This window comes from Sinohyriopsis cumingii, chromosome 15 (assembly GCF_028554795.1).
Source record: "Sinohyriopsis cumingii isolate HCF-2022 chromosome 15, ASM2855479v2, whole genome shotgun sequence".
NCBI lineage: Eukaryota > Metazoa > Mollusca > Bivalvia > Unionida > Unionidae > Sinohyriopsis > Sinohyriopsis cumingii.
Window position 1 is genome coordinate 77,278,946 of NC_142975.1, and position 17,228 is coordinate 77,296,173.

The 17,228-nt window shown below is 34.9% G+C and overlaps 1 protein-coding gene across 1 annotated transcript in view; it reads right to left on the minus strand.

Annotated features, from left to right (window-relative positions):
- Positions 1-17,228, minus strand: part of LOC149782119 (uncharacterized) — a 53,234-nt gene that overhangs the window by 1,730 nt on the left and 34,276 nt on the right. The window contains exons 9-12 of the mRNA XM_089933564.1: positions 10,933-10,959; positions 8,252-8,311; positions 5,928-5,987; positions 1,771-1,949 (exon numbers count right to left, since the gene is read on the minus strand). Of these exons, the coding sequence (XP_089789690.1) occupies positions 1,777-1,949; positions 5,928-5,987; positions 8,252-8,311; positions 10,933-10,959 (320 nt within the window). The 3' untranslated portion in view covers positions 1,771-1,776. The remainder of the gene's footprint in view (positions 1-1,770; positions 1,950-5,927; positions 5,988-8,251; positions 8,312-10,932; positions 10,960-17,228) is intronic.

Sequence of the window (17,228 nt, forward strand, 5' to 3'; positions counted from 1 at the left end):
AAACGGTGTTAATACCCTGTTCATGTTATATATTAGACAGTGAATTCAGACACAAAGACCTATGACAAAATTATTGAATATATTAAACCTGTTTGCAATTTTTCAATGGAATTACATGCATTATGGATGAACTGCATGCCATGACAGCATGATAGTAAACGGTGTTGATACCCTATTCATGATACACATTAGACATGAATACATGTAAATGTGCCAAAGCATTGTTCTCTGAAAAAAGGAAAATACTGTAAAACCCTGCATTAAAGCGACTCTGTTAATGTGATCCAATCTTTTGGACCCCTATTATTGCGTTATAGCTAGATTTCACTGTACTGGACAAATTATGTCTTTGATTTTTTAATTAATGCGTTCTTTAATACAAGACAAAAATATATAGTTTCGGAATAACTTTCTTTACAATTTGCGTAATAATGCTACTATGTTCTCAAACATTTCAGAAGAGAAAAAAAAATAACAAGGTCTGTGTAAAAATGAAATGAAAAGAAACTGACAAGGAAAAAATGAAGAATTTCCAACAGGTCTAAAGTTCAGCTATTGAACAGTCTTAATTTTATTCCCAAATCACATACAGTTCACACTGCTGTCATAAGAATGGTTTCATTAACAAGTGGATCTCTCTCTCTTGTCCATTTTCCTTTTCAACTTGATTATTGAGAGAGAGAGAGAGAGAGAAGCAGAGCAAAGGGAACTTTATAGCACAAGAGTTTCATGGTTTTCCTTTATCTTTTCTTCCAAAAATCTTTTGGATAGGCAAGGAAAACAATACACAGGTGTCAACACCTGACAAACCTGAAAATGAATGGCTGGTCCCTTTCAAGCTTTGTACAGATCTCACTCATGAGTTTCAGCTCGATTTAGTGGAACAAGTTGTTACTGAATGAGTTGGCCATGTCATAACACTTGTATAACAACATTTGATAACATCAGAGCACTTTCATATCAACACCTGCAGACAATTATCAAATTTGGATAATTCAGAATATTATTTATACCTCTACACTTCCACATAAAGCCCTAACAATCTTATTTCTAATTAACAGTAACCCATACACACATGCATCTATCTATATATATATATATATATATATATATATATATATATATATATATATATATATATATATATGGTATTCAGCGGGCAACTATATATTAGGTGCAAGACTGCAACTACTTAAAAGTCACCACATTGTTTACATCAACATTCAATGACATTCTGTTACCTGACTATTACATGTGCTAACTGCCTGATTAATAGCACATGATTAATGATTGGCCTAGATTGGACATCCACAGAGGTCACTGTCCCTTGCCATAAAAATATGGAATCTGAACAGAGCTAGGTGACTTTTGACAATAAATACATGGTTCCCACATAGAGAGAGCTAGGTTACTTTTGACCATAAATATATGTACATGGTTCCCACAACTGGAATTAACCAACAGCTGGATAATGCTGTTGAACAATACCACACAATGAATCAAACTTCTGCAAACACCATGCAATATAAAGCTACTCTTAATTACACCCCCAAGTCTGATATTGTTGTAGGGTTTAACACTATTTTTCAGCACAAGATAGGCTATACCCTCCCCCCCAAGTCTGAAGACTATTTTTAACTAAGTTCATTTGTATGATAGTACACATTCAAACAGTTAAAATAACAAAATCAAAATTTATTTTCTTCTTCTAATTGTGTGTGTAATTAAAGAGACAAACATATATCTAAAAAAGAGGTAAATGTTACTTACTATCCATTACCCTCTACAATGGCCATCACTAAGGTTTTCGCTAATGACCACTACTTTAACATCAGTCTGATGCCTTTCCAAATCATCAGACACATCCTGCTGGTCAACAATATTGTCACAGCCGTGAAACAAACTGCTGCTCAAGGGGGGACAATTTAAAGACATATTCATCTGGAGCTCTGCAATAAAAATTGTAATAATTATTTACATGATATGGTAAATCATTCCTAACAAATCCAAATGTTTGATATTACAGTTATGTATATTTGATGTACTTGTATCTGATCTAATATATATTTATTTCAATTTAATTGTCAGTTTAAATTTTTTTATTAGTTTTTATCACATGATATTGTAATGTAAATTTATTCTCTGAAAATGATATTTTTTTCAGAAAATAGTTTGACCGTGACTGTTTGTTTTATAAATACCAGGTGTTGAGCTGGATCCTGACATTGTTTCAAAATTTGTAGCAATCACGTAAACAAGTTCTATCTTTATTTTAAAATGATTGGTTGTTGTTGAGGTCATGATGGGACTGTGTTTAAGATGTACACATTTTTATTTTATTTTTTCTGAGAGTAAAATGATTGGTTTTCGTCAAGGTCACACTGGGTAGACATGATCTTTAACAATTACTTAGTTTCTAACAGTTTCCAGAAAATGATCATGTGACCCCCCCTTGCTTACATTTAGAAGACATATAACCTATGTTTTAGAGAATTATTCTCAGTAGAAGCTGGGCTGTTAAACATTCTGTTGTGCTGTTTGGAGTTATTTCAAATTACTTGGTTTGGAGTTATTTCAAATTACTTGGATTCAAAAAGATTAATCCTGTTATTTTAATGAAAAATACGTGCGCACATGTAAAATTGTTGAACAAGGACAGCTTTTTTTTATAACAATGTATTCAGCTATCAGAAACCAGAGTGATAACTTTTGTTTCTACAAGGAACTGTAGAATTCAACATTACAGATTTCACCATAAATCACTGTCTTCCATCTTGGATTCTTCATCAGGATTTGAACTTGAAATCAGTACATTTTGTTATTAGGACTTCCAAAACTGTATTCTTCGATTATTTTTGTATTTGATTCTATTAAACAGTTCATATTTTTTTATTTTTACAGAATTTTTCCAAGGAAATTGTATTTTTTCAAAGCTTGCTGTTTTGACTCTTTCTTGTTTTTACCGTTTGTTTGAGCCTAAACATGTGACATAGAACAGTAAAATCTCTTAAGTGAAGACAATCCATTCTGAAGGTCAGGAACAACAAAGAGTATACCTGCATGGGTAACAGTTATAATTTCATGTATTTTTAAAAACTTTTTACCCATTCTGCTAATGTGATTACAAGGAGTACATATCAACATCCAAATTTGTAAAAGTAGTTTTCACATTGTGTGCCATGTATTATTTACAACGATCTCTTAATCCTTGCCTAATTTTGCAACCAGAGGTGGCTACAATTAACATGATATTTACCAGTTTAAGCTGTGCAATACATCAAAGCAAATATGGCCAAGTCCACACATGAAGGTTAAACCACTCTCTTAACATGAAAGCTGCACAAATGACAATCATTTAGCACATGACATCGACACATAGATAAGAAATTAACGATATGTCTTATAGAAAAAAAATTCAGGTGAATCCAGCCAAATTGCTAGATCCACGTCCACGAGGTTGTACTAATGTATGTTGGGTCTAGTGGGTGTCTGGGCTGCAGCCATTGGTTCCACCAGGTTGTTCAATTCTCATCTCTGTGATGCTAGATCTTGGAGATAGAAACTCACCCATTTTTTAAGCCCCATTAAACCAATGAATCATACCTTTTCCAACAAGTTCTGCACTTTTTTGATGATGCACAATACATAAATAAGTCTATCTCTTACCACATGCAAATCAGCTAGCATTTTTGCTATCAGGAAACATAAGCTTTGTGTTATTTCTATCTATAAGTTTTCAGTACATCATTTTTTCCCCCAACAAATCCAGCATTACTTTGTATGCCACTGATACTAAGGCTGGCCGGTGGAGGGGTGGGGTTAAATTTACATAGAGCGAATCACGTAAAAGTGCTGCTGTATTTTTCCCATTTTACACTCCCTCGCAGCCATATTTGAACTTACTGTTCCACCAATGAACAATTTCCAAAGATTTATGATTCCAAAGATTTTTTAGTGTTTTGTGCTTCTCATTTCTTGAGTGCAATTTTAGCACTTGCACAGCACCCATTTCCCTAAGATCTACAATCTTACAACAACATGTAAAATATGTCTTGTACCTATCATCCTTTACTTCTCAGACAGCTACTTCTTGCTGAAAACAATTTCCAGGCATGACAAAGCAGAATAATTTTCATTCATGCACACTGGACATTTGTGATGTTAATCTGGAAATAACTTTGCCTTTTCAGAATTTTTAAAAATATTTCCTAAACAAATTGGAATATTTATTGGAAAATCGTTCTGCCTTTTCCATCAAATCACAATGTCCCCCCACCCCACCTAAAGTGCTGCTTAGAAAAAGTAATGGTGGCAGCAATTGGATCCAATTAAGTGTGGATATAATGGTAACCATGAAATGGTAATACTTTGCTGACAACTTGTGTACGTTCTTTTTTCGTTTCAGACCAAAACTGCAAACATTTATAAGAAACAAAACAAACTTCTTCATATATAATTCTTTTTGTGGAAGTCATTATGATCACATGAAATTCATGGGATTTTTAGGACTGTAAGAACCATGCAGATGGATGGTTTAAACGATTATCTTCATCTCCCACTTGCTACTGTCCATAGTTAGGTTTCCCAATCATATAAATTGGCATCAATGCAACAGTCATTTCCAGCTGGTGCTTTTCCACCCATAAGCCAATGTTTGCCTCACAATGATGCATAAAATATCTTGTCTTAGTAGTAATCATAACTGAATTATCAAGTCAACCAGAAAAGGGTGAAATTGGCCAATAATGTCCTCTGCAAAAGGTATATGATAAAGAATCAAGTTGGCTGCTGCAACAAGTAAACTGTAGATTTGTAGAAATGCACCCAGGTGGGAAATTCTGACCCCAAGCTTCTTAATCCACAAAATCAAGGCCTGTGTTGTGAGGAGCATGATCATTCTCTTGTACAGGTATATTCCTTAGATTGCTTACAGGACAGCTACCCATTGTTCTTCCCATGATTATTGTTCAAAACAAAGATTTCCAGATGTTTTCTGAGCAAACTTCTTAATATTTGTCACAGATACTTATATGATGACAGGTTCCTCCATTTTTGTTATAAGACGTAATGTGCTATAAATGATGATATGCCATAAATGATGTCATAAACATCTGAAGAGAATAAATAACTCAACACTACTATGATTCACTGTTTGCTAATGCATTTTACAAAACACAAGCCACGCAAAATGTGCATGAGAAAGAGATGAACAAGGATGATAATAGTGAAAACTTTCAAACTGAGCTGGATATAATGCTGGGAGAGTACAAGATCTGACTTCTCCAGTTGGCTATTAAATACTGCTGAAAGAGATGGATGAGAAGGTTGTTCCTGCCCTTCACCAATGATGAAATCCCTATTTGCTTTTGACCAATGTTTTCCAAATACATTGCAATTGCTATCAAAGAAGCAGTTGTGCTTGTAAATGTACAGGGCTGATATTGTGACTGATATGAAGTACACAGAATTAACATTCAACTCAGTTTGGAGCCAGGTGGAAAGGATAATGAAAATATGATGGTTAGATCTTGAAAGTTATTAAATTTTTCTTGTGCTGGTTGAGATCCAGGACTGGCCTGAGGTTTCACTGGCTTCAGGAACAAGAACAATTTTTTATATAAATAGAACATATCTAGCTTTTAAACTTAATTCACCCTTATTAAGAAGTTTGTCTTTTCGCTTAAAGGTCAAGACAGAGCAGCATACTGTGCTCTAAGCAAGATAACTCACCCAACTTACACTAGGCAAATATTACATGTCTGAACTGAATGCAGACCTCTAATATAGTTCACATGATGTTCATAATTCTTTCCCCTAATTGTTTTTGTTGTAAGCTTTAAAAGGTTCAAATATGTAAATGTTCTATGGTACATGTCCATTGATACACAGCAAAGACTTAAAAATAGGTAAAATTATATAATTCTTACCTCCTGATAGAAATGACCGTGTCTCCACTTCATGTCCAGCAGGTTCACCTTGGCCATTCACTATAGAGTTTAAAGACTGACAAATTGTTTTAACGAAATCATTTGGAATTCACTGTTTAATTACTGATGTTACATTTTATAAATTTAAACCAATTTTATAAATTTCATATATTACAGGCTCAAAAGCTGTAATCTCAAAGGGACTCAATAAACGAGTTCTAATGATTCTTAGAGTAATTGAGTAAAAAGGACTTGGTCCTCTTGCATGTATGCCAACCCCATATGAGGTATAAGCATAAGTATTACTACTAACAAGTGGTAAAAAAGTCTAATTTGGGCATAAAAAGTATAATCTATATATTATATGCCATAATTACAGGACACAATAAGAAAAATGTAATTTAATCTGAACCTGCAGCTGGGTAAAATTCTCATTGATAATTTGCAAAATCCATGTGTATTAGTATTAGAATAAGAACACAAAACACAAATTATTTATATATAAAACTCACTTGAACTAGTCTACATGTCTAGCTTTCGCTGAATGATTAGGGTCTGGATTTAGATTTTTTAAAACAGCTTTAAAAATTTTCAACATAAAGCTCCAATGTATGCAGTATGACAGTTTCAAGTGATGTCTAGCACTTGGGCATCATGCCACAGACATGTAGCATCATGTCCCACACAGACACATTATCCTGACACCAGGCCAACCACTCCTAACACTAATCTCTTAATGCTGAGTGCAGAGCGAGGCAGCTGTTTGTACCATTTTATAAGTCTATGGTATGACTTGGCTGGTGTTCAATCCTCCGACCTCCTACATCCAAGGCGAACACTCTAATCATTTAGGCCATTGCATGTGTCCTGAATGATTTGGGAGTAAATTCCATAAATTCTGCAATGAGCATGAAGATGAGCTAAATCTGAAGGCTGTAGTCACTCTCATTCTTCCATTTAAAAATCCCTCCAATCTAACATTTTCCAGTCATATCGATAAAGCCTATTTTGCTTAGGCCAGTGCATGTGTCCTGAATGATTTGGGAGTAAATTAAATAAATTCTGCAATAAGTAATAAGATGAGCTAAATCTGAAGGCTGTAGTCACTCTCATTCTTCCATTTAAATATCCCTCTAATCTAACATTTTCCAGTCATACAACAGACAAGTCATATCGATAAAGCCTATTTTGCTTGACACCTGGCACCATTTTTTTTGTAAAGTACAGACTGGTCCGCTATGTAAACATTTTATCAAAATATAATGAATCAGCAAGTAAAGAATTTATGAAAACTGTTTGTTTTCTTGGAAATGAGTCATAAGCAACTTCTATAAATAGAAAATCAAAAGTGAGTAGTTATAAACAACAATTACAAAAAACAGGTTTTCCATATGGTTGCTTATGAAACCACTTTTGGTATGGTAGCCACCCAAAGAATTAATTTTAATGTCAGCATGAGTTATAAATTTTTTTTTTTTTTAAAATGTATTATTAAGTTTGATAAAGATAGCTAAGCTGTTCTGGAGAAGAAGCTTACAACAGGTTTTCCAAATGTCTGATAAGGAAGTCACAACATTACCAAAAAAGCCACCCTGTCCATGATTTTGCAAAATCAATTCCTAGGAAACATTTGCACCAAGTTTTGTCAAAATTGGTTCAGCTTTTCATGGGAAAAAATAAAAGGAATCTCCAGCTGGTAAAGAAATTATCACTGCTGAAGGAACCAACCAGGACACAATTGTGACACAGCTTTTGCTAAGAAACTTCTGCAATTTAAACATACCTGGTAACAAGGGAAGGCAGTTTCCAAAATGCCAGGGTACTCTAATAATTCATCAAGTTCATATGAAAATGATCCAAAATTCTATATTGCATACATGGGTGACTACTCCACACTGTTTTTGTGAAGTCCAAAATAGAATTGCCACAATGGATGCAGGACCATACTATAAGCTCACCTGACATTATGCCCAGTTAAGCATAAATTCAATAATAAACAAGCCCTGTTTGATCTTCACTTAGTTTCATTCAAAATTTCATTAATGAGTTGTATATCATAATGAAAAATGTTGTAGGACATCAAAATGTGAAGTACACCATACCTGCCCGATGAAGATGCATACAGGAAAATAAGGTGAAATTGCCATATATTGTAAGTATATGGAACTTAAAACAGGTGTCAGCATATATGAATTGCTTGCTTTCATGCAGCAAGTCAACTTGTCTGCACTGAAATTAACACATGGATATTGCTTTGCTGAAACTTCCCTGACTGTTCTTACTTTTGGGGACTTCACAATTTAGAAAAAAGTACTTCATCTTACCATGCCTTTGCAAAGACTGGGCTTCTTCATCATGGTCTTGTAATGGATTCTGATGAAACGCTGAAATTTTGAAGAAAAAATGAATTAGAACTCAATTTTTTTAAACTACAATATATACTCACAAGTTGGGTCCAGTTGCAAACAAACGGCCTTGATATGCCATTGCATGAGAGCAAGTATGTGTTTCTGCAGTTTCTTAGGAGTAATCAATAGAACAAAGAGACCCTGACCTGCCAGTACATTATGTGATGGGAGATCAGAGTCTATGATGTTTGCAGCTGAACTAGACTTTTAAGCAAGTATAAAAGGTAATAACAATTTCACAGGTAATGTTAATTTATCAGAACAAATGTAGTCATTGTATTACTTTTGATAATAATTATCATCATCAATATAAAATTTGTTAGACAATGTCTTGGCTCTTAGTATACACACACACACAGTGCAAACAGCTTAAAATGGAAGCTGCATTAGCAGGTAGCTTTGTAATATGCAACACCAGGAAGTCAGAGTCCATGCTGTTCAGTTAAAAGTCAATTACAACTGGGTCTATAATAGTCTTACAATTCCCGTTTTCTGGAAAAATACATAAACAAATTTAATAGGATAACTACAATACTGAGAACACAAGTCATCATATGACTTTTTCTGTTGCAGTAAAACCCATCTTGAGAGAATGCAGATTTATTTATCATATAGTGTTAACACCCGTCTTGAGAGGCCATTATTTTCTCACAAAAGGGATATTCTTTCTTTCAATACAGGTTCAACTGTACCAACGTTTGCCGAATCCATTCGGTGCATTAAAATTGGAACACATAAATGAACACTATAAATACACATGCAGAAATGTCTAAAGCTGTACCGATTAATCTGCCATACTCACACTCAGACTGATAATTGGAACAATCAGTATAATCGGTATTGGCAGAAATAATCAGTGCCGATGTAAACAAATTTCCAAAATATAAGTTTAATCATAACATTCATCTTGACGTGGCCTGAATTTTAAATCAGAATTAAATAGTGGAAACTAAGGAATAAACATTCGATTTGGGGGTTAAATGAAAGACAGTATATTCTTAAAAGTAAATACTTTTTAACACGCTTGCTGTAAACTACCGCTGATTGTCTCCACACAACAAATTATCAATACCATGCATGCACTCATCCCAAATCACAGCAGCAAATGAAGCATTGTGTGGCTGTCGAACTTCCAGCATGCACATTACAGGGATAGTCCTGGCTTTTAAAAAGTTATCGCCAAAAAATCACCAATCTCAATATTTTGTTGCCAATTTTCAAAAAATGTCACCAGAATAAGTAGTGAATATTTTTCCAAGACTATTAATGTAATAGGCTATGAAAACTGAAAAAGATGGGATAGTTATTACTTTATTGACAACAAGCAATACAGCCATAATATTACAAAATCATTAAATGACTGTTTTGCACTACTTCATGGTCTTTGCATTGCGCATCACCATTAGTGCATAGGTCTAACTGTTGCCACCTGAAATAAATGCACTATCGAATATAAAATATCTAATTTCCTACAGTCTCTCTTCTTTTAATAGAAACATCATGTATTAAGTAAATCTATATTATGTATATTATTTTCCAAATAATAGTTTTGTAAAAAACTTTATTTAGATACTGACATTTTAATACTAAAACCCTATGATCATACTTTGCAACGTATAATTCAAGCGTCGATTTCACGCATTCAGTCATTAAATCCCCCCACTTTTTTTAATGGCTAGCTTCACAAAGTACATCTCCGTTAACCTGGAGTTCAGAAATTTATTTTTGCTGCACTGTACATGCTTTGCTTGTTTGTGAGTGAATTGCTTTCTAAATCCCAGGAATGATCACTGAATGCTGTAGAGTTGTTCTCGACAAGCAAATTATGATCTACATTCCCACCAACGAAACTTACACAAGTCAACTTGACCAGGCATAAGTGTACCGTATATATAAGCATTGATTACCATCATTAAATTAAAAGAACAGAGCTTATGTGCCCCCCCCCAAAAAAAAAAATTAATTCGGAATAAATATGTTATTTAGTAAAGAGTTTTATTTGCATATATGAGTTAACAATAGTAAATAAGGTGGGATATAAAATGTGGGAAATAGTTATCGCGTGCATGGTAGCTCGAGACCACATTTGAACTGTTACCATAAATCAGCACCCATTTTAGGCATTGTTAGTTATATAAAAAAACAGGGCATGGTTTACTTGTCAACCAAATGCTAGTGCTTTCACTAACTGTACAACAGGCGGTTTCTTGAAATAATCGGTCTCATAATCGGTATCGTCAATTTTAATAATTGCCTACATGCGGTATCAGTATAATCAGCAAAAAGTGACATCGGTACAGCTTTAGAAGTGACTAGGAATTGCTTTAGCAATTAAGGAAACAAACGGGATAAACTGGGACATTGTTAAAGTGATCCCATTTGGCAAATGTTTTAAGCAGAACATAAAAGATCCAGAAATGTTTAAAATCATTATTTTAAAAAACTTCAAGAATAACATGGACAATTTGACCATATGTAAACTGCCATCTCATTTTGCAAGCTGGCTGGAATTAATATACCCACGGATGTTTTTATATTCTGTAATCTTCATATAGGATTCTAGTAAAATTCTGTTAGCAAAATAAAAGGAAACTTACGTTTTACTTTCCCAACTGGCTTCTGCCCTGAAAACAAGCAACAATTCATTTAGAACTAATGTCACAATGTCTATGAAAATATATCAAGTCTTACTCTGCTATTGAAAAAAACAAAGGTTCAATTGGCACGGAGAATGATCACCTGGATGACATGTCAGACAAATGCAAGAGTAGCTGGTTAATAATTCTGGCTTAGATGGATGCCCACTGTCATGTTTTTCACTTAAAATATATTTTAAAGTTTCTTCATATTTTTTGCATCTTCATCCATATCTGACAAATTATCAACATCAATTGTACAAAGGCATTCATTCCATCACTTCTGCCAAACTGGGTTAAATTCTGTTTTAAACCGAGTTTCAATACAAAATCTTTTAAAGGTTTGTAAACTTTAGTTAAGTTAGCCATACCAGAAAAATGACTAGCAATGTTTTAAATGTTTTCATGCTGGAATGCTATCAAATCTGAAGACCAGCATTCTGTTAGTAAAGATGAATATTTTCTTTTCTGTTGGAATTGACTTTTAACTGATCAATTCCAGAAATCTACACCTTCAATTACAATTACAATAAGCTGGTGATGTTCAATTATAATTTACAATTAAAGAATAATTGTAACTGATCAGTAAATTACACCACGTTGTAACTGAACCCAAGTCCAACCATCAGTTATAATGGCCACCATGTATAGCCTATCTTGTGCTGAAAAATGGCGATATAACCCACTACAACAACTTTCAGACATTTGTTTTTCACCGTATAAATTGACCCCATTTTTAAAAAAATTCTGGAATAGCATAAGATAAATAAAATTGCAATCCTTAACCCTTTACCTCATACAAGCGTCTTTGGACGCCTCTACTCCATTCGCATGGAAGCGCCTTTTGACGCCTCTGCAAGATTCGCATAGAAGCGCCTTTTGACGCCTGCTGTAAACATCAGCCATTTTGAGATAGTTTTCGTAGCGCCACCTTCGGGGAAAACCCCCCTATTACATACTACATTCATTTCTGCGAATGACAATTACGTCAGATCACGTGGTCGCTATTCATGCACTGGTCGATATCTGCTATTTAAAGTAACTGGGTCGTAATCTCCACTCTCCAAAATGGCAGCTGCGGATTTCATTCAGTACGTACGAAGTTTTCACGATTAGAATAACAACCACGAAAGAGTCAATACATTAGGTAAAGGCTCTGATATTAATGAATGCAGCAATTAGTTTTTATAAATTATCAAATTCAGATGACTTAGTGATATAGACGCACACGAAAACCTTGTAAATTTCGAGAATCGGAAATGGCAGCTACGGTTAGTCACGCGGCCTCACTGACATGACGGTGAACGAGTTCTCTCAAGATTTCGAAGCACATAAAAAAATTCTTCTGTGGAAAATAATTACACAGCTATAACAATCGGACATTACTCTTAAATTTTTCCACATATAATATATGTGTACCAAAAATGTAAAATGGTTAAAATTGTTGTTAAACGTAACATACACTAAATTGCTTTACAGTTCACAGGCAGGATTTCATTCAGTACTTACGAAGTTTTCACGAGTAGAATCTCAACCACAAAAGATTCAATAACTTTGGTAAAGGCTATGATATTTATGTAAGCAGCAATTAGTTTTTATTGATTATAAAATTCAGATGACTTAGTGATGTAGACGCAGACGAAAAACGTGTAAATTTCGGGTATGGGAAATGGCAGCTACGGTCGGTCACGCGGCCTCACTGACATGACGGTGAATGAGTTCTCTCTCGATTTTAAAGCACATTAAATATTCTTCTGTGAAAAATAATTACACAGCTATAACAATTGGACTTTACTCTTCAATTTTTCCATATATAATAGATGTCTACCTTAAACGTAAAATGGTTAAAACTGCTGTCAAACGTAACACCACTACATTGCTTAACAATTCACAGGCATGCCTATGCGGATGCGGTCTGCTAGGTAACAGGTGTTCTATTTATAGCGTGCTGCACTTTGTCACTATGCTCTATGAGGTAAAGGGTTAAAAAAACAAAACAGAAGCACTTTTGTGTTTGATACAAGTCATATAACCTTTTCAATCCAATATAATATGCGACTTTTGCACCATGGCTGGGTAGTCCTACATGTAAGACCCTGACAATGATATTTATGTTTTGGGTGTAGGGTCTTACTGCCTAACAGCGCTGTGTAGTGTGTTTTGATGTCAACTAACATCGTAACGAAAGTCAAATTTTTAGGAATATCTCACACAATTGGCAACTAAAATAATGGCGCTTTTCTACAACATAAAGTCATAATCTTTTAATCAGACTTTACTTACTCTGATGTGTTTTCTCTAATAAATTCAAAATCTCACAAAAGAAATGGACCTGTGTTCAAGTTTCATTGGCCTACATTTCAGTTGACCGGAAAGCGATGAGAGCCAGGAATGCCAAAATTGGGTTAAGTTGAAACATTATTCTTTAATGAAACAAATAAAAATATTTTATGCCTATTGGAACTGTAAAGCAATGTTTCATTTCGTTCAAGAAACACATCCGCCACATGAACCTACTTAAACATACCTCGACTGCCGTTGCATTGCAACAAATTCAAATGTATGTCAATGGAACATGAAAATGTGTCCATTTGCTAGTGTCATATTTTCATTCTGCCAGGATAAAGACAGCACAGTAAGTATATTTATTACAAATAAATTAGTGGAAGAGTGTCGATATATGCTGCCAAATGTGTGAGATATTCCTGAAACTTTGATATACTCGTTCAGATGTCAATGATATCAGAACACGCTATACAAGGCCGTTATTTGGATAGTAAGACATAGCACTAAAATAAAACCAACATGTGCTATGTCTTGCATTGTAGGACTATATGGCTGAGATTTAAATACAAGAATGCAGCACATACTTTTGGGGTTCTCCGTGTTCTACAATAGAAAAGAACATGGCCCACAATTCAGTTGGCTGGAATGTGATGCAAGTCGGGAATACCGAAATCGGATTAAACTGAAGTATGTTTCTTTAACAACACAAATAAAAATATACTATAGTCTGAGTCTACATCCCTGTTTGTAACCCCCACCAATTTCAAAAACGAGAATTTTTAATGCGATAAAAAGCACAGGTGCTCAATGCGAGCTTGATGTTGAGAAAAAAAAAATCATCTAAAAGAAAAATCACACAGTGACAAAAATACCTTAGATTACCCACATGACCCGTTCTGACATGGGACCCTCTCTATCATAATATGTAAGACACAAGGTACAGAACTTCCAAATACTTCATTCCACCCATGACCCTCGATTTCCTTCTGCTATTTCCTTTTTTTGAGGCACACAACCATACTACAGTATATGGCTTGTTTTACTCCTGAGATATTTTTCTATCCTACAAGCCATACTGACGTTTCTGTGTTGTACCAAACTGAAGTTACGGGCTGTGAAACGTGCGATTTTTGCGTTTTGGACAACTGCGTGCACATGTGAAAACCAATACATGTACCATGTTTTCAACTCTATGGTGCATCCCTTCTTGAATTACAGAACAGTGGTAGATGCAAAAGTAAGTTTTTACTTACCATTAACTCTATTTAACTTCAGGAATCCTGTTCTATGCAAGAATTAGACATTGTCTTCTTCACTGCACATACATTGTATACATGTGACTCTATTTTCAAAAAAGGTAAACTATACGGCACACACGTCAACGCCGAAATATGATTGGCTCAAAAGGTTATACTTATCACATGAGCTCAATCTTGTCTCAGAGTAAAACAACAAACACGTTTCTGAGCCCGTAATTTCAGTTTGGTACATCGCAGAAAGGTCAATGATGGCTTGATGGATAGTAAAATATCTCAGGAGTAAAACAAGCCATATAGTATGGTCATGTACCTTAAAAAACAGAAACAACAGAAGGAAATCGAGGGTCATGGGTGGAATGACATATTTGGAAGTTCTGTACCTTCTATCTTATATATTATGACAGAGAGGGTCCTATGTCAGAACGGGTCATGGGGGTAATCTAAGGTATTTTTGTCACTCTGTATGATTGTTTTCCTTTAGATGATTGTTTTTTTTTAAAGTCAATTAAATCATTGATTTATAATTTCTAACCTGACTGTGGCCAGAATGGCACTAATGCTGGCATCCCTTGCACCATTTCATGCTTAACGGACTTTCCATACTAACACGGCACCAAATTGCGTACACTAAAGGCTAGTTTATTTCCATCAGACAACATAATGATGTAGTTCATCCTGTTCGGCAACTGTTGAATAAATGCGTAAATTACATAACGTTGAGAGTTTGGAATTAAACCCCTCTGCATACATGAACATAGAAATTAAACCACTTATTAAATCCACATGAAAAGTAAATTTGTAGTTGTCATTATTTTCCTTTGCTTGATTCGTCATTGTAAATATCGGAAGCAGATGATTTATGTATGACGGTGTTAGGGCCACTCTACTCATAGTCAGGTTAGAAACTACAAATCAATAAATGAACTGACTAAGTTCCTTGCACTTTTTATCACATTAAAGGTTTCCATTATTTAAATCGGTGGGGTTGGGGGATACAAACAAACGGGTTTGTATTATCAGACTTTAATACGGAATCAAGTGTTTAGATACCTTCGTTTCGTTCAAGATGGTCATCTTTTTAAACGATTTTAGCATTCCCCGCTTCCATAACATTTCAGCTAACTGAATTATAGGTCAGGATTTGAATTTATTAGAAAAAGACATCAAAGAAAGTTAAGTCCGATTAAAGCAATACGACTTTAGTTTGTAGAAAATCGTCGATATGCGCTGCCAGCGTGAAATATTCCTAAAGGTTAGACTTTTCGTTTCGACGTTAGTCGACCTCGAAACACGCTACACAATGCCGTTATTTAGGCAATAAGACGTCGACCTGAAAATAGCAAGTATGAAGGGCGGCGTCTTACATTGTTGGATTACGATTACCATAATTTTTCTCCGCGTACCACCCACCCACCTAAACATGGCTGTGCATTACCAATAACCCTTCAAATAACTGGTTGTGTATCGTGTTGAGTATTGATTTCGCACTAAAAATGTACTTACTGCTACATAATGGAAACGTGAAAAAATGAAGATTCGCTGAACTTCTCGGTACTAGTAATAAAGACCTAAAGCCAACAAACCCCGCCTTTTACGCCGACCTTGATTAAACACGACACGGTAAGTAAGTCATACGGACCATCTCAGTTATTTCTACTAAATACACAGTCACGATCTAGGTGGCGCTCTAAAGTTTCGTATTTTGCATGTTAGAATTTTAAAGAAAATGAATTTCCCCGGGTTTCCTCACTGGTTATACTGGATATTTCCAAAAGACCATGTATATACTAGGTATTGTTCAAAAAATCTTTAATTCCCTTTATTTTGGTGCATGATTGATGGGTGTCATTTGAGTTACAGAGCATACAACTTGGCCTTGTTTCAGATGTGCTCTCTCAAAAAACTGCTAGCTCCGCTTGGTCAATTTCACTTCCTGGACTTAACATTGTAAAAAAAAAAAAAAAAATTGAGCTGATATATATTTGATACATTTGGTAATTCATTCATTGCACTTTCAGAAGCAGGTATTGTCTAGTCCAGTAAAATTCATTTTCCCTATTTTAATAGCCACTAAAGATAGTGTACTTTGGTTAATCAGACTAATTTTTTTAGCACAAAAGTGAGCAGTAATTTTAGTTAGCTTTGTGTCTAGATCAGGTACAATTTCCACAAGTACAATATCTAAGAAAATTTCAGCCACAGTACATGAAAGTAACACAGATGTATACCAACATTCTCTCCAATGTGTCTATTGCAAATGTAAACAACTTCACCTTACACTCTCAGAAGGTCATAATATCTGAAGAGCGCCCCCCACCCCTTGGATTGACCTTGAAAGTAGTCTGGTTCCTGGCCCCTGTAAAGACACACCCCCATGTAAGTATATACATAACTGCCCAACGACCAGTCAAACTTTGAAGTTTTTATGGGGAATAACTCTTGTGAAACTTTTCTTGAAATTCATGAGCCTGATGTACAGGCACTTGGAAAGAAAGGGGGAAACTTATGATAACACTGTCCCCTCTTTCCAATTAACTCAAGGTAACCAACTCCCTAACTCTTGCAGTTCACAATCTGACCCCTTGATGACTGAGTTCTCATTTTACTATAGATGCTTCCAGAGAAGGTCAGTAGTAGAAGATCCTTGCCCATTTTACCTGAATGATGGGCAACCTGGCAGTTTCTCCTGTATGATACCACATTAATAATTAG